The sequence below is a fragment of the Peromyscus leucopus genome, chromosome 6 (genome assembly GCF_004664715.2).
Source record: "Peromyscus leucopus breed LL Stock chromosome 6, UCI_PerLeu_2.1, whole genome shotgun sequence".
NCBI lineage: Eukaryota > Metazoa > Chordata > Mammalia > Rodentia > Cricetidae > Peromyscus > Peromyscus leucopus.
In genome coordinates, this window is record NC_051068.1 from 37,007,246 (window position 1) to 37,029,974 (window position 22,729).

Sequence of the window (22,729 nt, forward strand, 5' to 3'; positions counted from 1 at the left end):
CATTATCATTTAGCTACAAGGGAAATGAAGTACTGTTTCTGCGTGCTACATGGAGGAACCTTGAAAAGAAACTTGTCATCAAAGTTCACAATTGCAGGCTTCCATTTACACAAGTTGGCCAGAAGAAGCAAATGTAGAGAAACATAAAGCAGATTAGTGACCGTTTGTTTAGAGCCAGGAAGGATAAAGGAACGGGGTGGCCATGGGGCTAGAAAAGGGGATAGCTTAGAGTTGTTCAGCTAATAGGGGCTTTCTCCGTGGTAATGAAAATGTTCTAAAATTGATAGCTGCAAGTCTCTGTGAAGACACTGGAAATAGCAAATTATACACTTTACATAAATTACACGGCATTTAAATCACATACCAGCAAGTCTTTTAAAACTCCACTAATAAAATTAACATCTTCTTCAAGTTCCTCACTCAAGGATGAGGAAATCAAGCAACAAACCCAATAGTCAGGTCCAACTCACTGGGTACTAAGAACTGTGCCCACTGGTCCCACTACTCAGTGCCCTTCCTGGGGGCCCACCTCAGTGCTGGACTAAAGGATATAAACCTAGTTGGACTTTTAAGTCTGAGATAATGAAGTTGTGATCTACAACCTTTAGCATTAGACTCAGGGGAGGCAAAGACCCTAAAAGCTGAGCAGTCAGGAAGGAAATAAAGCCTAGATGGACCTAGATGGTAGAATGCACTGAATAAAAGATCAGACAAGAAGTGGAGATACTCTGGGAAGGAGGCAAGCACCACCCAGGGGCCAGCCAACAGTGAGCCTGGATGAGCAGGGCAGAGTGTTCATATTGGAAAGGGTGAGAAGCCTGTCGGAAGGTCAGCCCTGACAGGACAGGACTTCATTGACACTGGAGAACAATGGGATGGGAGTGTCTAGTCATGACATACATGGAACCAAGGTACAGGATAGGCTATTACAGCCTACAAAGGAACAACCTATTACAGCCTACAAAGGAACAACCAAGTCACACTAGGGTGGAGGCAACAGGAATGGGGAAGCAGGAAGGAAAGAGGAGATCCTGAAGAGGAGAGACAGTGAAGCCAACCATGTCAAGGCCTACTGGATGGAAAAGGGCAGCCAGGGCCAGGGTTTGACTGGCATATGACTTTGGCCAAGTTAAACATTCTCTGTATTGATTTCTTGAGTAAAATGAGGATAAGGTCAGTCACACCATTCTTGGGATGACTAAACATGGAAAGTATTAAAAAGAATGTGTAAAGACATGGTGGCTTACACCTTTAATCCCAGCACTCAGGAGACAGAGGCAAGAAGATTTCTGTGAGGTCAAGGCCGACCTGGTCTACAGAGTGAGTTCCAGGCCAGCCAGAGCTACATGGTGAAATGCTGTCTAAACGAAAGTTTTTGTTAATGAATAAATAAATAAGTGCACAGCATAGAGTGAGGTTTCTGTTTGACAAACCAATGTACAGGTGTCCCAGGAACTAGGAGACCCAGCTCCTGAAGACAATGGGAGAAGCAAGGAAAGCCTCACTGCCACCCATCAAAAGGTCCCTTTTCAGTCTCCCGTCCACGGTTATTCATTCCCGAGTTCCAGAAAGAATAAGACTTACCCCTGATCATTGAGGGTGGGCCTCTGAGAGAAAAAGAGCAACAAACAGAATAATGACTATTCCTTACCAAAGGCCACCCATCATGAATACCTGAACATGTATGTGCACATGCACACAAACACACATTTAAAAAAAAAAAAAAGAACTAAAAGCAAATAAATGTAAACTATCATGCAAATACAGTATGTATTTAGCAACTAAACTGATTGAGTCTCTTGTCTTTGGATAATCAAACTCTCCCTTAAAAAAAGGATGAAGGGGGGCAACAAGGTAGCTCAGTGGATAGAGGTATTCCTGGGCCAGTCTATATGATCTTCCAGGACATGTTAGGAATAAACATCTCAAGGGAATCTCTACATGAAAATAGTAATGATGAACATATGATTTAGAATAGGGTGTTCCCAGGAGTACAGTCTCTCCGGGGGTTATCTGACTAAATTTCCTTTCAAGTTTATTTATGGGTGGTGGTAGTCCACCAAGAGTGAACTTGAGTCTATGTTTAATATTCAAGACTGACTAGCTTCTCTGACATATTATATGCTCACTATTGACAAAGTTAATCTGCTTAATTACAGCAAAGATCCCAAATTCCCATTTACTTTACACCCTGAAAAAAGTCTCTTGAAACAAAAATTGCCTTCTAGAGCTCTGCTGGGAAGTTTCAATACTAGAGTCTGTGAAAGCTGCAGTGTTAGTGTGGTAAATTTCCACCAACAGAGCATGAAAATGATCTGGGAAGGGATGTAGACAGTGTGTTAGTCACAGCAATGTTTTCTCTGTTGGATCCTCATTGTTCTGTCTGAGGAGGTCTGAGGAAAGCACTGACTGCTCTCCCAAAGGACCCGGGTTCAAATCCCAGCACCCACATGGCAGCTAACAACTGTCTGTAACTCAAAGATCTGACCTTCAGGCAAAACACCAATGTACATAAAATAAAAGTAAATAAAAAAATTTTTAAAAAAGAAAATAAATAACCAAGAATAGTAGAACATATTACAGAGTGGAATCTACTGTAAATACACACCTAGTAAGCTGAGCACGGTGGATACAAAATGAGTTCAACAAATATCAACTGGAAAATTATCAATGATCAAAAGAAGTGAAAAATCAGTTGAATTTATTTCAAGAATTAATTGAATCATATATATATGGGTTTTAAAGTAGGTACTCGAGAAATACAAAGTGGTCAACATTTTGTTCTTATCCACAGGAATTTACAAATAAAGAATGAAAATAAAGCATAAAGTACCTTCATCAGGGCAGACAAGGGGAGTCTACTATGACCAATCCCAACTGCAAAGCAAACCTGTACTATTACATCAAATCGAAATGTGTCCATCTCTGACCGCCCAGTGACATTGTGATGATTTCAAGATGGCTTGACAGTTAAAAGCTCTTATAGAGGACCTGAGTTCAAGTCCCAGCACCCACACGAGGTCGTTTACAACTGTTACAACTCTAGCTCCAGGGATCCATTGCCTCTGGCCTCCTCCCTGGGCACTACAGTCATATACACATGTATACACACACACACACACACACACACACACACACACACACACACACAAAATAAAACATTCAATGGCAACACTGTATCTCCTTGCATCGGTGTGCAAAAAGCTAAAGCTAACACAACACCCAGTCCATATTTTCAGATGGCAAGTCAGAGAAATTAAGCCCATTCTTTGAACAATAAGCATTACACAACATATTAATGGCCAACTATTGCATGGTACAGATTAAATTACCATGGGGATTTGGAAGGGGTGGAGAGGCTTTCTACTTGTTTGGTCCACTATGGTGTTAAAGAGGAGATGGAGTGGGCTAAGTCTTAAAAAAAAAAAAAAAAAAAACAAGCACAGAGGCAGAGGACATCCTATGCAAGGAGAGAAACGTACAACTCTTGCCCAGAAATCTAAAGAGTGCCCCCTCCCCCGCCCCCTGTATGAAGCCTGTGGCATTCCCTATGCAGAATATGGAGCAAAAACTGGAGAAACAGGCGTCATTTATACAGCTCCCTCCAAGCCTGTGTTATAATGTAGAAAACCCACTCCCCTGCAGGATACACAGATATGTGGAGATAAGATACTTGGCTGGGAAGAGGCTCACACTCCCAAGCACAGCGAGTTCCCTGGCATCTGGACTCAAAAGGGTTCATATGAAGGGCAATGGCATTCACATAATACCCGCCCTTGACTTCAGATTTTAACCAGAAGACACAGAACAAGTGTAGTCTCCGTATCTGCTTCCCTAACTCTCTGAACCTTTATTTTTCTCTTTCCATCCTTTTTGGTATAAGTTTAAGAAAGAAAAAAAATCAAAATCAGTGCCACAAAGTCTGTACATTTAAATTCAGCCCACATGACATTTCCTTCACATTTAATTACTTCCATACAATTTACATCCGCTAGTCACGCTAGACCCCAGAGTATTAAACATGCTCCTTGACAAAGACACTCTTGTCTGATAATAACCCCCATAATCAAAGTTCAGGAATTATGGGTAAGGCCCAGTTGGCTGATGGGCGAAACAAACAGGTTTTTTAAATTCATCCAAGCAGGCTCCAGACAAGAAGCAATCCAAAGCCGGCCACTCCAGTGTCACACTTCAGAACAAAGCCGGGCAATACCTGGAGAAGAAGCAGTCTTTGCTTGCAATCACCTGCTTGCTGGAGCTTGTCAGGAAGAGCCAGCACGCAAAGGGACCTGAAGACACAGTTCTGTTTTCAAGGTGTTTAGGTCTGGACAACAAGCTGGTGTTTAAATGTTTTTAAAGACACAATCATTCATTCTTCAAGGAAGCTCTTTTATCCTGCAGCAAACCCAGGCAGCAATGATGATCTATCCTATAACAAAAGCTATCTACAAAACACCTCAAGACTTTTAAAAGTATCTCTATTTCCACACACTTGTTTAACCTTACCTTACTTTCCCAAAAATTTAGCTTTGAAAATTCATGACAGTACAAGGGTCCTGACACAGCTTCTTGGGTCTCCCTTACTCATATAGCCCACTTGTCACAAGAATCATGCTACTTTTCTTACAAAATCCCCTTAAGGCTATTCAAAAAAAAAAAAAAAATCAACCATTCATAATTTCATGCAATCTCTCCTCATGCTCAAAGCCCATTCAGACTGCCAAGTGCAAACAACCTGAACTGTTTCTCACATTCACAGTCATCCTGGATGACTCATTAAAGTTTCTACAGCTTGCCCCCTGCTCATCTTCATAAACCACCGCTTTGTCTATGGATAAAGGTTAGAATGCACCACATACCACTGTGAACTTAAAATGACAGATGACAAGTTTTGCTTCCAGCCAACGAACTACTTTTGGTCTAATAATTTGGTACTAATAAAAAGCAGCTCTGAGCTAGGCATGCTGGAACACAGCTTTAATGTCAGCATTCAGGAGTTCTGTGAGATCAAGGCCAGACTGGTTTACATTGTGAGTTCCAGGACAGTGGGCTTTGTAAAGAGACTCTGTCTCATTTAAAAACCACTGGGGAGCAAGCAAGATGTGCTTACTGCCAAGCCCAAGGATCTGAATTTGATCCCGTTCCATGCCTTTAATCTCAGCAATCGGAGGCAGAGGCAGGTGAATTCCACGAATTTGAGATTAGCCTTGTCTACATGGTGAGTTCTAGGCCAGCCAGCATGACACAGTGGGACCTGGAAGGGGGAAATAGAATAGATTTTATGGGCTGACTTGGGGCGGGTGGGAATAGAAGTGAGGGACCAGGTGCGAGAGAGAGTATGCAGGGAGAGATGGCTAGAACTGGGTGGGCATTTGGAGGATGGTGTGGAAACCTAGTGCAGTGGAAACTTCCTAAAATATATGAAGATGCTTCTAATAAAAACTCCTAGCAATGGGCGATGTGGAGTCTTAACTGGACATCTCTTGTAGCCAGGCGAGGCTTCCACTGATGGGACTGTTGCATTCAATGGCGTTGTCGGCTAAGGGGATACCATGGAAACCCAAAAACAACACAGGCTGTTGCTAAGACAAAGGGTTGCTCTCTGCAACTGAAAGCTGGGGTGGGGGTGGGGAGGTGGGCATTGCTGGGAACAACACTGACACAACTCACTGAACAAGGAGAAGTCCAGCGGTGCCTAGAGCCCTCACCCCTGTGTTCCCACATTCCAGTGTCTTTGATGGGAGAAGGTACTCTGCAGACTACCAAAAGAGAAGCGTGGACACCAACCCAGCCCCCAAACCTTTGGCCCACCTACCATCTGTCCTGCCTGCAAAATATGCTAGGTCAATGGTGGCACAGAACCTGTAAGAGTTGTCAAGCAATGTCTGATTTGACTTAAGGTCCAGTCCACCAGAAGACACTCATACCCAACACTGTTTGGGTAACCAAGAACCAGAGATTAGATAGCCCAGAGACCTAGGGTGAAACCAAACACTACTGGTCTTTAAAAAAATCAATAAAATGATTCCTAAGGATATTCTGCTGTACTCATAAATCAGTACCTCATCCAGCCATCACCAGAGAGGCTTCCTCCCTCCAGTAGCAGATAGGAACAGATGCAGAGACCCACAGCCAGCCATAATGCAGAGAGGCAGTCTTAGAGGTCTCCATCAAATCCCTCCCTGCAGTGCTCAGAGACTCTCCAGGAAAATGAGAAGAAAGGTTGTAAGAGCCAGAGGGGATGGAGGACACCAGGAGAACAAGGCCCTCTGAATCAAGTAAGCAGGGAGCCTATGAACTCAGAGACTGAAGCAGCGAGCACAGGGCCGACATGCATCTGCACCAGGTCCCCTGCGGATATGTTATAGCGATTAGCGTAGTATTTTTATGGGACTCCTGACTGTGAGAATGAGTGTGTTGAGTGTGTTTCTGACTCTTGTGCCTGCTCTTGGGACCCTTGTGACTTCCTCCAGTTGCTATGACCAATTTCAATGATGGTTTTTGCTTCATCTTACTATATTTTATTTTGTCATGTTGTTATCTCTTAGATCTTTTCTCATGAGACAGAAAAGGAGTGAATCAGGAGGGGAGGAGAAGGGGGAGGAACTGGGAGGGGCAGAGGGGAGAGAAACAATAATCATGGTATATTATATAAGAAAAGAATCTTTTCAATTTTTAAAAAATGAAAATAAAATTTAAAAGGACATTTCATCAAAATTTAAATATGAGCTTCTACATGAATGTTTTAAAAACCTGATTTTTCTTTAGTGCAACAATAAGTTGGTATAAAAAAAATTTATTTATTTATTTATTTATTTTTGGTTTTTCGAAACAGGGTTTCTCTGTGTAGCTTTGCGCCTTTCCTGGAACTCATTTTGTAGACCATGCTGGCCTCGAACTCACAGAGATCCGCCTGCCTCTGCCTCCGGAGTGCTGGGATTAAAGGTGTGCACCACTACCGCCCGGCTAGAAAATAATTTTGTCTCTGAATATATCTACATGTGCATTATAACATGTACAGCCACATCTAGGTCCTGGCAAGATGGCTCAGCAGGTAAAGGCACATGCCACCATGCCTGACAACCTAAATTCAGTCCCTGGGATCCACATGAGGAAGAGAAAACCAATTCCTGCAATTAGTCCTAAGTTCCACTCACAGTGTGGCACAGGCAAGGTGTGGTTATGAAGAAAATAAATGTAGTAACAATTCATTTGTGATAAGTATCAGTAGATCTTTTCAGCTGACATAATTCCAGGACAATAATTTTATACCTCCATGTTCATAGGCAAGTTTATAATCCTTTCTTCCTGCAGCTCTCAATCCTAGGTTCCATACAGCAGGCATGAATCACCCAAGATGTTTACCAGGCCTAAGAAGGACCTTGCAGAAACTACTCAAACTCCATCATGACACTTTGCTTTAGGGCATGCATAGACAATTGTCCTGGAGCCCCCTGAACACCTATGAGGTAAAGCTGGATATCCTGATGCACGTGAAACCAGGAACTCTGCGTCCTTTAGAGGTTTTCAACCAATTAACCAGGACTGGCCAATTAACAGGTTAAGGAAGAGCGCTGGGGCAACACCACCTGACTCACATCACTATGGCTAATAATTACAGAAGGCTGCAACAGCACATAACTGAGAACACCTGTCGGATTCAGGCTAACTCGTCACAGAACGCCATTTGTTGGACACTGACACCCCATTTTCCATAATCAACCACCACCCTGCACTCTGCCCCTGCGTGTAAGAGCTCTCGCATCCTAGCTGGTCAGTCATGACTCAATTCCAGCAACAGGCACATGAAGAACAGAGGCTGCGCTGTGTCCCGAGGGGACCACAGTCCCGAGGGGACCACAGTCCCGAGGCCTTCCTTTAGAGCTGTCCACAAAGCCAGAGCCCACCCTCACCATCTTCACCTGCAAAATGCACACTGCTACATCAGTAACTCAAGCTGAACTTGTCTCACACCACCAATGGGATAACTTTATTAAAGACTGGGTGGGGGAGGAAAAAAAAAAAAACAGAGAAAGAAAGAAATACTACACTTAGTTATAACTTAAGCTCCCAGCAGCCTCTCCTTACTTGATCACTAGCTTTCATTTCTTCATGTTTTTCCAATGTACATTCATGACTGGATTTTATGATAAATTGCACAAGTTAGCCAAATATACATTAGATGATATAATTTTTTAAAAAATCCATACTTTCCCGAAGCTTCACATACATGGGCTTATATTTCACACAGTACATAAAACAAAGACTCATCAAGTGAGGACAACTACACTATAGAATGTGTTCAGAAAACTTCAGAGCCAGACATAGTGACACACACCTTTAATCCCAGCACTCAAAAAGCAGAGGCAGGCAGATCTCTCTTTGTAGGCCAGCCTGGTCTACAAAGCAGGTTCTATGATAGCCAGCGCTACACACAGAAAAACCCTGTCTCAAAAACAAAAACAAAAAAAAAAACAGAAAACTTCAGGAACATCATGAACAGAACTTAACTGTCTCCTTTATGAACCCTGACCCCTCCAATTAAATTCATATCTATACAAATCCCAAACAGTTCTCAGTTGCTCCTAAATTGGCAAAATGTAACAAATAAAATAGCCTGTAATTGCTCATCATCATTATTATTATTATCATTATCATCATTATGTGCTTGCATGTATGTATGGTGTCCCTAGAGGCCAGAAGAGAATCCCCTGGAACTCTAGTTATAGTTGTGAGCCACCAGGGTGCTGGGAATCCAGCCTGGGTCCTCACTGGACAAAAGCAGTCAGTGTTCTTAAAAGCTGAGCCATCCAGCCAGCTCCATGTCAGCCTTTGAACCACAATGTAAGCTTTAACTGTAAAATGTAACCACGCTCAGTCTGATACAATCAAACACAGCCTGGAGAGTTTACTTGCACTAATCTCAGATTCTCCTTGCCAAGCACTAGTGAGTTCTGAGAAACAACAAAAACAAAAACACAGGAAAGACAAACCCTCCCCCAAAACCACAGTTAGAGTTCCAGAACTATGAACTTATAAATGATACTCTCCAAACATAATCTGCTATTTTATGGCTATATGGCTATTTAGTATGAGACACCCCAACAAGAGCGGTCCCACGTGCTACAAACTAATTGGCCAAAAGCTGAGAATGGAGGCCAGGACAAGTGATTATTGTATCAATTAGGGTAAGACTTGAATTCCAATCTAGTTTTTAGATTTATTTTTATTATTTTATGAGTGTTTTGTCGGCATGTCTGTCTGTCTGTCTGTCTGTACACCACAAGCATGTCTGGTGCCCTAGGAGGTGTTGAGTCTCCATGTGGGTGCTGGGACTTAAACCTGGGCCCTTCTCAACAACCGCAAGTGCTCTTCAAGACTGGGCCAACTCTCCAGCCCCCAAATTCAAATCTTGTAACTTAGTTACAAAAACACTGATTTCAGATCTCACTTTAGGAAAGTGCCTAAGCAAATGGACGGTCTCTCCACAAAGCATTAAACCTATAAAGTGAGAGAATCCCTCCGAGTGGGAGACACTAGAGACGAAAAAGAATATTTGCAGGGCCATAAGAGAATGTGTTGCCTACACCTACCTGAAATCTTCATTTTTCTCTTTTCTAAAGTTACATTACTAAGTTAGCATATGATCTAGGCTCCGGTCTTTGCCATAGCCCAAGAAAGAGAGTGGACTCAGTGAGGAGTATGTTCCCTGGACATGTCTAGGTTCCTTCCTCCTTCTTGACATGCTCTTTCCTGGCTTCCAGGCATCTTTTTTTTTTTTTTTTAAAACATTTCCTAATGCCTTTCTGACTACTCCCCTTCGTCCTTTACAGGATCTACAAGGACTCCTCTATCTGAAGCCCTGGAAGACCTCACCCACACATGGATTCAAATCTTGACACAATACACTGATTACATAGCACAGTGGTAGAGCCCAGAAGGACTGGACAGAGCACAGAATATGTCTAAGATCATAAGGGCAAATAATACATAAACACATTAAAAGTTACTTAGATATACTGGAAAAAAAATCATTTAGAAAATCATGGTTCACCTTCCCTGAGTATTTAAAGGAAGTCACCAGTTGCTAGAGGGTGGAGCTCATGAGGGCCGATCTCTCCCTGAGGGGATCCTAGGAGTTAATGGTTGCTGGGGAGTGAGTGATGTCACCACTGGTAAGGCCCTCGTGCCCTATTAATAACCCCTCCCGAATACATGTAAGCAACCCAGGTGAAATTCACTGGGTCTCAAAAAAAAGACATGCAAGTCGAAGAGAGATTGGCTGGGGAAGAGGATCAGGGGGAACGGGAAGTCAAGAGAGGTAATGGGGAGTAAATATGATGACAGGACATGGCAGTCATGTATGAAAATGTCACAATAAGAACTATTCTTACAGAGAATTAATATATAGTAATTGAACAAGAAATAAAAAGTTTTCCCTCAGGAAGAAAGAAAGAGAATCATGATCAGAAACCCAGCATGGTCACTCAAAGCTATAATCCAAATTCTCAGGGACTGAATGGGAGGATCATCGTGGACTTGAGTCCAACCTGGGCTACAGAATGAGACTATGTCTCAAAAAATTATGGTCAAAATATGAAGGAGAGGGGATGTAAATTTAATCAATGAAGAGTAAGAAAAAACTCCATTTCATTGTGGGTTGGATATACTCTCTTGTTTGGTTAAGGATTTATAATGTCAGAAACAAGTGCTAGTTGAAACTTCAGTCTACGCCAGCCAAGTGGTGCACACCTTTAGTCCCAGCTCTCAGAGGCAGAAACAGCTGGATCTCTGAGTTCAAAGCCAGCCTGGTCTACACAGACTGAGTTCTCATCCAGCAAAGGCTGTATAGTGAGAGACGCTGTCTCAAAAAAAACCAAAGCAATAAATACATAAAATCCAATTTTGACTAACATATAAGGAAATTAATCATTTTATGGAATTCAAATCATAGAAATGTTGACTGTGGATTCTCAGCTTTAAGAATTATGAACGGCTACAGAAAAGGCTCAGTGGTTAAGAGCACTTGCTGTTCTTCCAGAAGACCCAAGTTCAGTTCCTAACTCTCACAGCTCACAACTGCCTCTAACTCCAGCCCCAAGGAACCTGCCATTCTGTTCTGGCCTCTGAGAACCAGCACACACAGGGCAGTCACACAGACACATACAATAAATAAAAAATTGGTAACAACGAGTCTTAAGAAGAAAGAATTTGAGTCTATTGGTACACCACTTTAACCCCAGCAATAAGAAAACAGAGAGAGACAGATGGGAGTTCTGTGAGTTCAAGACTAGCCTGACCTACAGAACAAGTTCCAGGATAGCCAGGGCTACACAGTGAGATCCTGTCTCACCACCATTTAGACAAAGCACAAATTCGGGTCATAGGTTCCTGGCTCCGGTAATATGGAAGGTCCCTGTGAGCAAGCAACCTGGAAGAACCAGCAGTCAGCCATACATCACCGACTTAAAGAATGGGACAGTCTACCAAAAGAGACAAACTGCGTTTGCAGTGCAGCTGATAGAGTGCTTGCCTAGCATGCATGAAACCATGGGTTCAACAATATAAATGAGGCACGGTTGCACGTGCCTGAAATCCCAGCAGCACTCCGGGAGGAAAGGCTGGAATACCCATCACAAGTTCAAGGTAATTCTCAGCCTTTGAAAACAGCTTGGGATACATGAGACCCCGACTTTAATTAAAAAAAAAAAAAAAAAAAAAAAAAAAAAAAGTTGAAAAAAAAAGCAAATAAATAAAAAAAAAAAGATGATTAACAGGCAAACAACATGTAAACAACAAACTCAGAGGAAAAAAAAAAAACTAGTGTAAGGAACTATGCTCTCCCTACCTTATCAGTCTATCCCTGAGGGTTAAAGAGGAAACCCAATCAACTACAGATACAATTTTTAAAAGTTTAATGGTTCTTATCCGTGAGCACTGAGGATCGAAGGAAATCATTGTTGTTCAACCAAAGACGACTGTACACTACTAGATCTGTGACCAGCGTGAAAAAGTTTGACTAACAAAATGTATTTTAACATACATATCAGAAAAGGCAGGGTTTGCTGACCATGCCTTTAATCCTAGTGCTCCTAGGAGGCAGTGACAGGCAGGAGTTCCAGGCCAGCCACAGCTACATCAAGTGACCCTGTCTTTATTTTAAAAAAAAAGTAAAATGTGGCAATTATTAGTAAGAATGGGCAATGTTATTGTATGTAAGAGTAGGAGAAAGTTTTTCTCTAGCGGAATTATTACTTTTCTACAATAACATTTATAGAATAAAGACTGAAAAAGTTAACTGAAGGTCATCATTTTCTTTATAACTCTGTTTTATGGTTCATGCACAAAAACCCTGTATTCCATTATAATCAGAAATTTAAAAATAAAATGATAATCTCAGTAGGAAAGCTGAACAGATGGATCAGTCAAGAATGCTTGCTGCTCTCCCGGAGCACTGGGGTTCCCAGCATATATGCTGGGCTGCCCACAATTGAATCTGGAAACTCTGACCTTCTCAGGTATCGATAAAATAAGCTTAAAAAAAAATTCCTCAGTGGGTTCAGTACCGAGCCAGGCTGTACTCGGGTGGACTCAGGGTTTTAGAGGAATCACCAGGTTTCAGCTTTGCCTCTCTTATCTTAAAGGTAGCCACACCAGAGAAAAGGTGTGACTACCCAAAAAGCAACCTTTAAGAAGAAACAGAAAGGGCTGCCTTTAATCCCAATACTCAGAGGCACAGGCAGGCAAATCCATGAGTTGAAGGCCAGTCAGGGCTACAAAGTGAGACCCTGCTTAAAAAAAAAAAAAAAAAAAAAAAAGCAGAAAGCGATGACATCATATACCTAGAAATGATCTAGCTTACCTAAGAAAATGACAGAGGACAGCTAAAAGCCCCTTAGAGGACTAGGCTCCATCCCCTAAAGCCACTGTTCAGCTGTGTTGGTGACATGAGCAAAAGGGGGTCTTTAGGAAGGGAAGAGAGCACCTGCTTCAAAATAGATGGAGACATCATTCTGTCAGGGTCCTCTGTCAGATAACATGACTTCTGCCAAATCACATCTTCAGCCTCCTCTAGCCAAAAAAAAAAAAAGAAGAAGAAACACAAAAGCCACTAAAAGCCTCAAACTGGTCCTTGTCAATTCTAAATTCCTTTGGTTTCTGACTGATAACAAACCTAGGCTCCCCATAGTCAACAAAGGGATTCTTCTGCTAGCCCCATTTACAGATGATAAAGCTGAGTAATAGACCAAGAGTTCAAGAGAAATCCAGTTCGAGAAATCAAAATGTGACACAGAACATTTACCTATAAGGTAACTTCAAGCAAAGGTCTAAAAGACATGGAGGATTCTGGGCAGATTGCTTATTCTACAAGACAATACTCACCAAAAACATAATTCCCTAAATTCTCTTAGTCACTTAGCTTAGAAATTTCCAGGGATGGCATCAGGTCATGCCAGCCTACTGTTTACACTCCAGCGGCTCCTCAGAATGAAATGAAGGAGCACTCTGGGTTAGCTGGAGGAGTGCCCGGAGCTGCACGGGCGCACAGAAACAGGTCCCAGCAACTTTCTCTAGACACAGGGCTAACTCCTATTTGTTCCCTAAATCACAACTTTAACCACTTAAAAAGACATGTAGAAAAGAATTTGTTTTTATTTAGAGGCCATTTTTGTCTATGTTCCCACAGACATTTGGCAATCCCAGCTCTTATTTCATATTCATGAGCAGTTTAAAAATCTGAGACCAAAAGGGACAGTCTAAAATTATTGAGACTGCTTAGATTTATTGCAAAGTCCATGTTTAATAAAGGTCAGGGTGAAATACATACAGCTGTATTTACCCAAGTGAACTTAATACATAATGATATTTTGAACATGTACACACTACGGAAACTGTCTTCCTTTGTAAACTTAGCACAATGTCATGCTAATACATCATATACCTGACTTCTACCACTATTGAGAAATCAAAGCACTGCTCACATGTCTACACCAGCTGTGATAAAAGGCCATTGAGTTGGCTTCACGATGCATCACACTAACCCCCAAAACAAAGATAAAAACAACAAAAAGCATTCCCAAGAGGCTGGAGAGATGGCTCAGTGGTTAAGACCACTTGATGCTCTTGCAGAGGACTGGGGTTCAGTTCTGAGCACCCAAATCCCAAATCAGGGGAGGGGGTTGCAGATCACACCGCCAGTTCCTGAGAATTAGACATCCTCTTCTGGCCTCCAAGGGCACTTCCTGTATGTGGTACATGCACCCAGGCACACACACATACACATAAAATGAAATAAATCTCTTTTTGTTTTTGGAGACAGGGCTTCCCTGGGTCACAGCTCCAGCTGTCCTAGAACTCGCTTTGTAGACCAGGCTGGCCTTGATCTCACAGAGATCTGCCTGCCTCTGCTTCCCAGGTGCCGGATTAAAGGCGTGTGCCACCACCGCCCAGCAAACTAAATCTCAATATGCACAAGATGTCAACAGCTTTGGGATGGAGAAGGAAGAAAAGACAACCAGCACAAACCTCATCCACCACCACATGCTCTTTCCTAGGGCCTCACCAATCCAAGGATCAAAGATTAAAGCCAAAGAGGAGTTTAGTTAAACTTTTTTAAAAGAGTACATGCTATACTACATTTGAACTTTTTGAAACAAGGCTACTTCAACAAAGAAATGGGACTCTAAGATGAACTTTAAGATGTGAGTCCGTGGGCATTTTCCCCTTTTGGCAGTGAAGATTAGCCAAGTTGAAGTGATTCTGCACCAAGTCGTTCAGCCCCAACTTCCATGTAGGCCTTTGCTAGCCTGGCCCCTATGGCCTCACTGGTTCTGATAACAATTCAAGTTCCAACCTGTTTTTTTCCTCAGGAATGCCAATCTCTTCTAACATTTGAAAATACTTTTTTTTTTCTGTACAACCTAATCCAAAAACTGAATCTAATGTAAAATTCACTACATCCAAAAGCTGGACCAATGTGATATGAAGGATGACGATGCACACTCCTGAGGTGATGGTATTCTAGGTTACCAAGTGTAACATAATAAGACTCCTGACCCAATTTCCACACAATTTGTTGGTCCAACCCATAACTACTTTACAATGCAGTTGGTAATTACATCACTGTGCTGTGTGGTCATTACATCACCAGCTGGGAGAGGAATAAACCCACTAGGCACTGTGCTCTTTTTTGGCTTGCTTTTCCTGAGTGGTTGAAGAACTCAGACCACCTACTCACTGGCAGATCCTCCTCTTCCAAAGTCTCCCAATGTTCCTGTTATCTTATGCTAATAGACCCGGCCCTGAGCTAGCTAACTTAAGTGAGGGAGCTAAGGGCCTAAAATCACAAAAACTGGCTCTCTGCTTCTAGTCAAGTCCAACTCCCAGAGACTCACTCCCTACTTTTCCAACTTTGCAGATCTCTGAAGAACCTTGGAAGAGTCTCAATCAGTCGCTCTGTCTCTCAAATACACACGCGTACGCACACACCACGAACTGGGTATGGCAACTATGCCCCTCTTGGCTGCGGCTGACTTACTTAAGGAAGTATCTCTGGCCAGTGGCCGTGAAGGTCATCTCCCACCCGGGGGGCAGTGGCAGCTCGTCGGTCACGTCATAGGATTGCTGACGGAGATGCGCGTGCTGCTGTGCAGGGCCTCCAGCGGCGCCCGCACCAGTGCCTAGCTGCAGGGATGCAGGCGACGAGTGCGAGCGGACGTGCTGCGCGCCGCCCGCCAGTCGAGGCCCGGGGTGGCCGCCCGATGAGTCGGTGCTGGACTGCCGCGAGTGCGATCCAGAATCGGGCTCCTTGAAGAAGGACTCTGGCAGGATCTTTTTCCGCCAAGAGCTGGGCTTGGGGTTCATGACAGAGTTGAAGAGGGCTTCGAGGTCCGTGTCGAGGTCCTGCGTGACGTGGATGACTTGCTGCCCTGGCGGCGGGAGCGAAGGGGGCACCGAAGACGGATTCATCTTTCTGCAACGGAAAAAGGAAGATCAGTTCAAACTTTTAGCTCAAGTCAGAGGAGGGGTCCCGAGGAAAGACAGAGAGAGAACGCAGAGACAGTTAGACACGGGTCGAGGGACCAGCGGTGGGGGAGGGGGCGCCCCTGGCCTCCGAGATTATGCAACTTTCCCGCAGCCAAGAAGCTCCCCTGAGCAGGCAGCAGCGGGAGGAGATAGGGGTGCCTGCATCAGGCCCTGTCGCAGCCTCCCCTGAGCAACACACCCACCGCCGATCCCAAGCGTCCGGACCGCCGACGCCGAACAGCCGGGCGCCCGGGAGGGTGCGGGGCGCGGCGGGCGCTACCTGGACACGCCGGGAGCCGAGCCTGGGTGCCTCCCGAACTAGCGAACTGGAACCCGGCCCCGGCTGGCAGATCCTGAGCGGATTCCCAGCAGCCGAAGGTTTGGACTCTTACATCCCCGGAGCCGGCCCCGGGCGCTCGCACTGCGCGAGGAGGCGACAGCGAAGACGCAGACGAGCGCGGCCGCCAAGGCTCCCGGACTGTCCCATAAACAAAGTTTGCTGCAAACTCCCACCCCTAGGAAAGAGGCGGGCCGAAAGTGGAGCTGTTGAATTATGCATGACCTCCTGGCTGGAGCCAGCCTGCCCCATGCCCCTCCTCTTCCTCCTCCTCCCATGCCGGCCCGGCTGGCGGGGGTGGGCTGGGCACTTCGGGGCTGGCGAGAGACCGTGCCCCCGCCCCGCCGCGCCGACCTCTCCCGCCGAGCGCTCTATCTGCATTCCTTTGAGTTTACCACTGACTTGGGGCGGGATCAAAGAGAAAATGGCTCAAGCCTGTTAAATCAAGGGGTTATGGACAAAATCCAAGCCTGAGAATAACGGAGGGCACGCTGTTGAGGGGCCAGGGCCCAGAAAGGGTCGGCCCAGGGCGCTGTGCCCTCGCCTTGAGGGGAGCGCCCCCGCACCCGGAACGCGGCACGGGGCGCGGATCTGCCTGAGGTTGAGCCGGGACGCACCCTGGCGCAGGGAGACACCCGCGAGGCCAGACTTTCCACGGAAGGCTGCTTAGCGCTTGTGACCATATTTGGTCTGGTGAGGAGGCAACTTGGCGGTTTGGCTTTCAATTGTCTGCAAGAGCGCAGACGGTGTCCAAAAAGTGCCGCTGTTGATGAAGATGCGGCTTCGCCAAAGAGTCGGTTGTAAACGACCAACCTTCAAGCCTTTCATCAATCGTTCGTTTCCTCTACGGGGTGAATCAGGACACTAGGGGTTGAAAAAGGGCCGAGACAAAGCTGGGTTCTAGAAGGACCAAGCAATTGCGCCCCCTTCCCTCCTCCCGCGGCGTCTAAGAGGGTAGTGGGAGGATTGGAATGTCCCTGAGTCCCTCCAGGGAGCCTGGAACTGGGATGGAACCCGGGTAGGTGGCTAGGATAGAGAGGGTGTGCCAGTGACCCGGAAAAAAGCCACCCACCCTCCCACCGACTGGACTTGGGCCAGAGGTGGAGACCCCTGCCTGCCTTTGGGGAAAGGAGGTCAGGCCTGGTAAGACAGCTGCCGGGAAGAGGGAGGCGGTCTTGCCCTCCCCACTGCCAGCTGCTCAACTCTATTCCTTCTCTCCTGCGGCCTCTCTCCAAGAAAGGGTGGCCACCTTGTTAAGTCAAATTCCAGGAAGCCCCTACCCGACCCACAGATTCGAATAGACGTTTATTAGATAAGCTAAATGAGGCAATACTTGTAAAGCACTTTGCTTAGCCTGGGCTGGGTACAAGTTTGTCTAAAGAATTATATTAAATTCAGGTATTGTGACTCACCTTGTTAAAGAGCAAAATAAAGTCAAAATTAAGTCCACAGTTGACGGCAGTGTTATAGAAAAATGAAGAGGCCTATTACCTAACAAAAAGTTGAAGGGACAAAGGCAAGGCCACTCCAAAATTTTTACTTTAAGAGATGGAAGAGTGGACAGTACTCTGGATCAGCTAGGTAAAGCCCTTGAGGGCAATCCTGACCACCTGAGTTCGATGTCCACACCCCACATGATGGAAGAAGAGAACCAACTTCCATAAGCTGTCCTCTGGCTTCCACATGAGCCCCTCCCCAACACAATAATTTTTTTTTTTTAATTTTGAGCCCACACCTTGAATAACTGTATCCTATCCCAAAGTGAACTACATGTCTAGTTCCCATTACTTGAACTGTGACTCCAGGCCCCTCACAGACTGGGCAAAAACAGGGTAGCCTCATATCAAGGTCTCTTGAACTTTTCCACTCATGGCCCCTTTTTTCCTGAAAAAAAAAAAAAATGTTTACCTGGCCCTTAACTATATAGGTGTATAAAATACATGCAAATCAAACACTTACTGATAATCACAAATTGATTTTAAAACAATTTCTGGGTATATATAGATTTTTGCCACTCATTAAAGACAATGAACTATGCTTTGGGTTGTGTCTTTATAGCTCACTGACAGAAGAGTTACCTAGGATCATTCCCTAGTAATAATAAATAAGATGAATATGCTTGTTTCTATATAAAGAACTCAAGTGTTTAATACTGCAGGACATAGCGCATCTTCAATATTTTTCACTTTTTTATTTTATATCTGCTAGTCCTGAGTCTGGTGTAGTACAAAATGGCAGAAGTATGCTTAGGGCCTTCTCAGAAACTGTTGGAAGTTCTGTCCTGGTTCCAAACGAAAATTTCATTTAATGATTTCTTCTTCTTGCAAAACTCAAGTCAGCAACTCAAACAGTCATTTTTAACACCAAACATTCTACCACAGTATGACCCGAAGATACGCTAATATGATACATACTGAGGAACGATGGTAGAAAAACATTGTGTGTTTTCCATAATTAAATCATTGTGTTGCTGTAGAAGCAGAACACTGTGTACCCAGTAAGAACGCTGCAATGCAAATCTGAGCAGTAGCGGTTCAAGCCGTGTTCCTTGGTGTGCTATGGTGTGCCAGCGTGTATGGAGCCAAGTGCACATGCTGTGTGTTCAAAACCAAGAGTACTGCAAAGTCACGAGATGCCATACAGGCAAGTACAGCCAGAAACACAACTCAGATCCATGATGTTTGATTTTGAATTAATTTTTGGCCCAGTGTGTGTGTGTGTGTGTGTGTGTGTGTGTGTGTGTGTGTGTGTGTGTCCCAAAAACTTTGTTTGTTTTTTTGGTTTTGGTTTTTCGAGAGAGGGTTTCTCTGTGTAGCCCTGGCTGTCCTGGAACTCACTCTGTAAACCAGGCTGGCCTCAAACTCAGTGACCGGCCTGTTTCTGACTCCCAAGTGCTGCCATTAAAGGCATTCGCCATGTTGGCCACGGCCTGACATCAGAAATCTTTTACAGTTGCCAAATTTTCATGACCCCTGCTCCACAATAAATTATGAAACCTATATGAGATCACAACCCGGAGTTTAAGAAGCACCCGGATAGCCTCCCAAAGGTGAGCAGGGGTGGTTGGCTGCCTCTGGGCATCCGAAACTGTTGTTCTCCACCAGGTAGCAAGTCCTCTCTCCACCCTTAGGACTGAGAGGAAGGAGGAAAGCCACTGAGGCTCCCTCCACCGGAAGCGGAACCTTTGCAAAAGGGAAGGAATTAAGTGTCGGGCTGGAGGAAGTGTGCCTGGGATGGGGAGGTTGCTAACTCAGAAGCTGCAGGGCTGATGGGATGATGTTGGAGGCCAGTCCCATTCCAGGAAGGTTCTTTTCTTTTTTTAATTTATTATTATTATTATTATTATTATTATTATTATTATTATTATTACTATTATTATCATTTTATGTGCTTTGGTGTTTTGCCATGGGTGTTAGGTCCTTTGGACCTGGAGTTTCAGACAGTTGTGAACTGCCATGTGGGTGCTGGGAACTGAACTTCTGGAAGAGCACTCGGTGCCCTTAACCACTAAGCCATCTTTCCAGCTCCTCCAAGAAGGTTCTTATCTCAGAAAGGGGTGAATCCAGTTTAAGATTGGTTAAGCAAGGATGCAACCTTTATTCCTTGCCAAGCCTCAAGAAACGGACAGCAGCGAACACTGTCCTAAATGTCTGAAATAGTTGCTAACTCCAGAGTGTCCCATTCATAAGCAGATAGATTATCATCTTCAGGCAGGCACAGTGGCATGCATTGTAGTCCAAACGCTGGGACAGCTAAGGCAGGAGAACCTGTCACAATAATAGCTTAAATGACAACTATCATGTCCACTACCTATAAAGGGTAGCATGGTGCTGTTGATGTGCTGGCTGGTTTCTTGATTTTTTTTTTTAAACTTGACACAATCTAGAGTTATTTTGGAAGAGGGAACCTCAACCGAGAAAATGCCCCACCAGATTGGCCTGAGGGCAAGACTGTGATGCATTTTCTTGATGGATGCTTGATCTGGAAGGGCCCAGCTCACTGCAGACAGTGCCACTCCTAGACCCATGATCCCGATTGCTAAGACACCAACTGAGCGTAGCATGAGGAGCAAGCCAAGAAGCAGCACCCCTCCAGGGCCTCTTCATCGGTTCCTGCCTCCAGATTCCCGCCTTGAGTTCCCACCCTGTCTTCCTTGGATAATGAACTACACGTTGTAAGATGAAATAAATCCTTTCTTCCCCAAGTTGACTTTGGTCATGGTGTTTTATCACAGCAGTAAAACCCTAAGACAGTCTATTTCTTTTGGCTGGGCCTAGGGGTGCACACCTTTAATCCCAGCACTTAGGAGGCAGAGACAGGTGGATCTTTGTGAATTCAAGGCCAGCCTGGTCTACATTGCGAGTTTCAGGACAGACAGGGCTACATAATAAGACCCTGTCTAAAAGAAAAAAAAAAGTATAATTACTTCAGTTACCCAACTCGCCTCAGACACACACTCTAGTCCTTTGTTTCCTCCTTTGTAGTTTCAGGAAAATAATAGTACCTGCTTCACAAAACTCCACATTTAGAGCCAGGCATGGCACAAGAGCAAGCCAGCCCAAATCCATGCATGGTTGAAAGAAGGGCTCATGAAGTCTTATCCCTAGCTGAAGAGCTATTGACAGTTGATGCAGCAGTGGAAGAGACAGTTTTCTTCATGGATGTGGTACCTACAGAGTTTTAGTGGATAGTCAGTCCCACACCCATGTCCGTACAGGCAGCACAATGTGGAAACAGTGGGTCTAAAAGAAGAGCACGGGATGTTGGGAGGGAAAGGAAAGGAATTGGAGATGAGGGGATGGGGGGAGATTTGATCAAAGCGCATCATATGTAAGTGTGAAACTCTCAAATAGCAAAGCATAAGCAAAGCTTGAAGTTGTGCCTCGGTCGCGTACTTGCCTTCACCTCAGCACCCCACTACCACATAAGCCCAGCTTAGCAGGACAGACCTGTAGTCCGAGGACTAGAGAGGCAGAGGCGGGAAAGTCAGAAGTTAAAGGTCATCTTCAGCCGTGTCATGAGTTGTCTGGGCTTCAAGAAACTGTCTAAAAATAAAAGAGATCCCACAGGAACAGTGACTCACTCCTCTAATCCCAACGCGTGGGAGGCTGAGGCAGTGGATTGGCAAAACTTCTAGACTAGTCTGGGTTACGGAATGAGACTGTCTCGAACCACAATAAAAGCAACATTTTTAATTAAAGCAATTAACACATTTTGTGTCTTGACCCAGAGAACACAAGCAGGGGAGATACCATGAACACGAAGGTGGTTTTCCCAGAAGGAGGCCTATTCATTGCACTCTGGATGTTCTGACCCCCACGATTTGCCCCAAATGTGAGAAACTCGACTGCATAACTTGTGTAGTGGGGTACTGTGTTCTCGCTTTCTGCTTAATAAAAAAAGAGAAGAAGAAAAAAAGAATAGAAGCTTTGAAGTACTTGGCTCCACCTTCCTTCAAAGGACAAGTAATTTAACCTCCCTAACTCACACAAAAGTTGTGACTACCTGTTGAAGCCAGTGGGCCACCCTCCTTTAGTCCTCCCTTTGAGTAATCCTGTCCACTTAAATATGGCAGGGCCACAGATTTAACTTAACAAAGAGACCGTAGAGTGAAGCTACATCAGTGCCTCCCAACCAAAACCTTCCCCTAGGCAGGTGGATGCCTTTGCACCTTCAACAGATTTGCGCCTCAAGAGAAGTCCAACTGCCCTGTAGGAAACCCACTTGGCAGAGAAGCGCACTGGTGCAAGTTTCTAGCCCCTGCTAATCAGAGGCTGAAGGAGGAGGATTGCAAAATCAAGGCCTTCCTAGGCTGCAGAGCAAGGTCAATGTGAGCCTAGGAAACTTGCCAAGACTTTATCTAAAAATAATAGTAGGGCCTGGAGAGATAGTTCAGCAGTTGAGAGTACTTGCTGCTCTTGCAGAGGCAGGACCTGAGTTCAGTTCCCAGCACTTTCGTGGCAGTTCACAACCATCTATAATTCTAATTTCAGGAATCTGACACTCTCTTCTGGCTTCCATGGACGTGGGGCATGCATGCAGTACATATACATGCATACTTACAATCACTCACCCACATAAAATAAAAATAAATATCATTTGAGAGAGAGTGAGAGAAGAGGCTGGATGGAAGGAGAGAGAAGTCCAGCTTTAAAACCGACCCCAGGCTCCCGCTACCTCACTAGGTGAGTGCAGAGCCAATAGTAAGCACCAGTAAAGCCAACAGAACCAGGGCTAGACCAGAGTGCAGAACTGTATGCAAATAAGATGGGTTTTTCTGCCTTGAAATTTAGAGTTAGTATGCACAATGCATATTCTAGACTAAGAAAATGAAAAGTGTTTTTTTGGTTTTGGTGCTGGGGACTG

General features: G+C 44.6%; 1 protein-coding gene and 1 non-coding gene across 4 annotated transcripts in view; one reads left to right on the top strand and one right to left on the bottom strand.

Moving 5' to 3' along the window:
* The window catches only part of Wwtr1 (WW domain containing transcription regulator 1), a 123,799-nt gene extending 107,199 nt beyond the window's left edge, over window positions 1–16,600 (bottom strand). Inside the window, exons 1-2 of one of the 3 annotated variants that reach the window (XM_028882153.2) lie at window positions 16,419–16,600; window positions 15,539–15,973 (exon numbers count right to left, since the gene is read on the bottom strand). In XM_028882153.2, the coding sequence (XP_028737986.2) occupies window positions 15,539–15,973; window positions 16,419–16,585 (602 nt within the window). In that variant the 5' untranslated portion in view covers window positions 16,586–16,600. The other 2 variants (XM_028882152.2, XM_037206610.1) reach the window with 2 other exon arrangements.
* A 4,996-nt stretch (window positions 16,601–21,596) lies between these two features.
* On the top strand, window positions 21,597–21,755 carry LOC114701972. The gene has a single exon (XR_003735906.1). It is a non-coding gene; the product is annotated as a U1 spliceosomal RNA (small nuclear RNA).
* The last annotated feature ends 974 nt before the right edge of the window (window positions 21,756–22,729 follow it).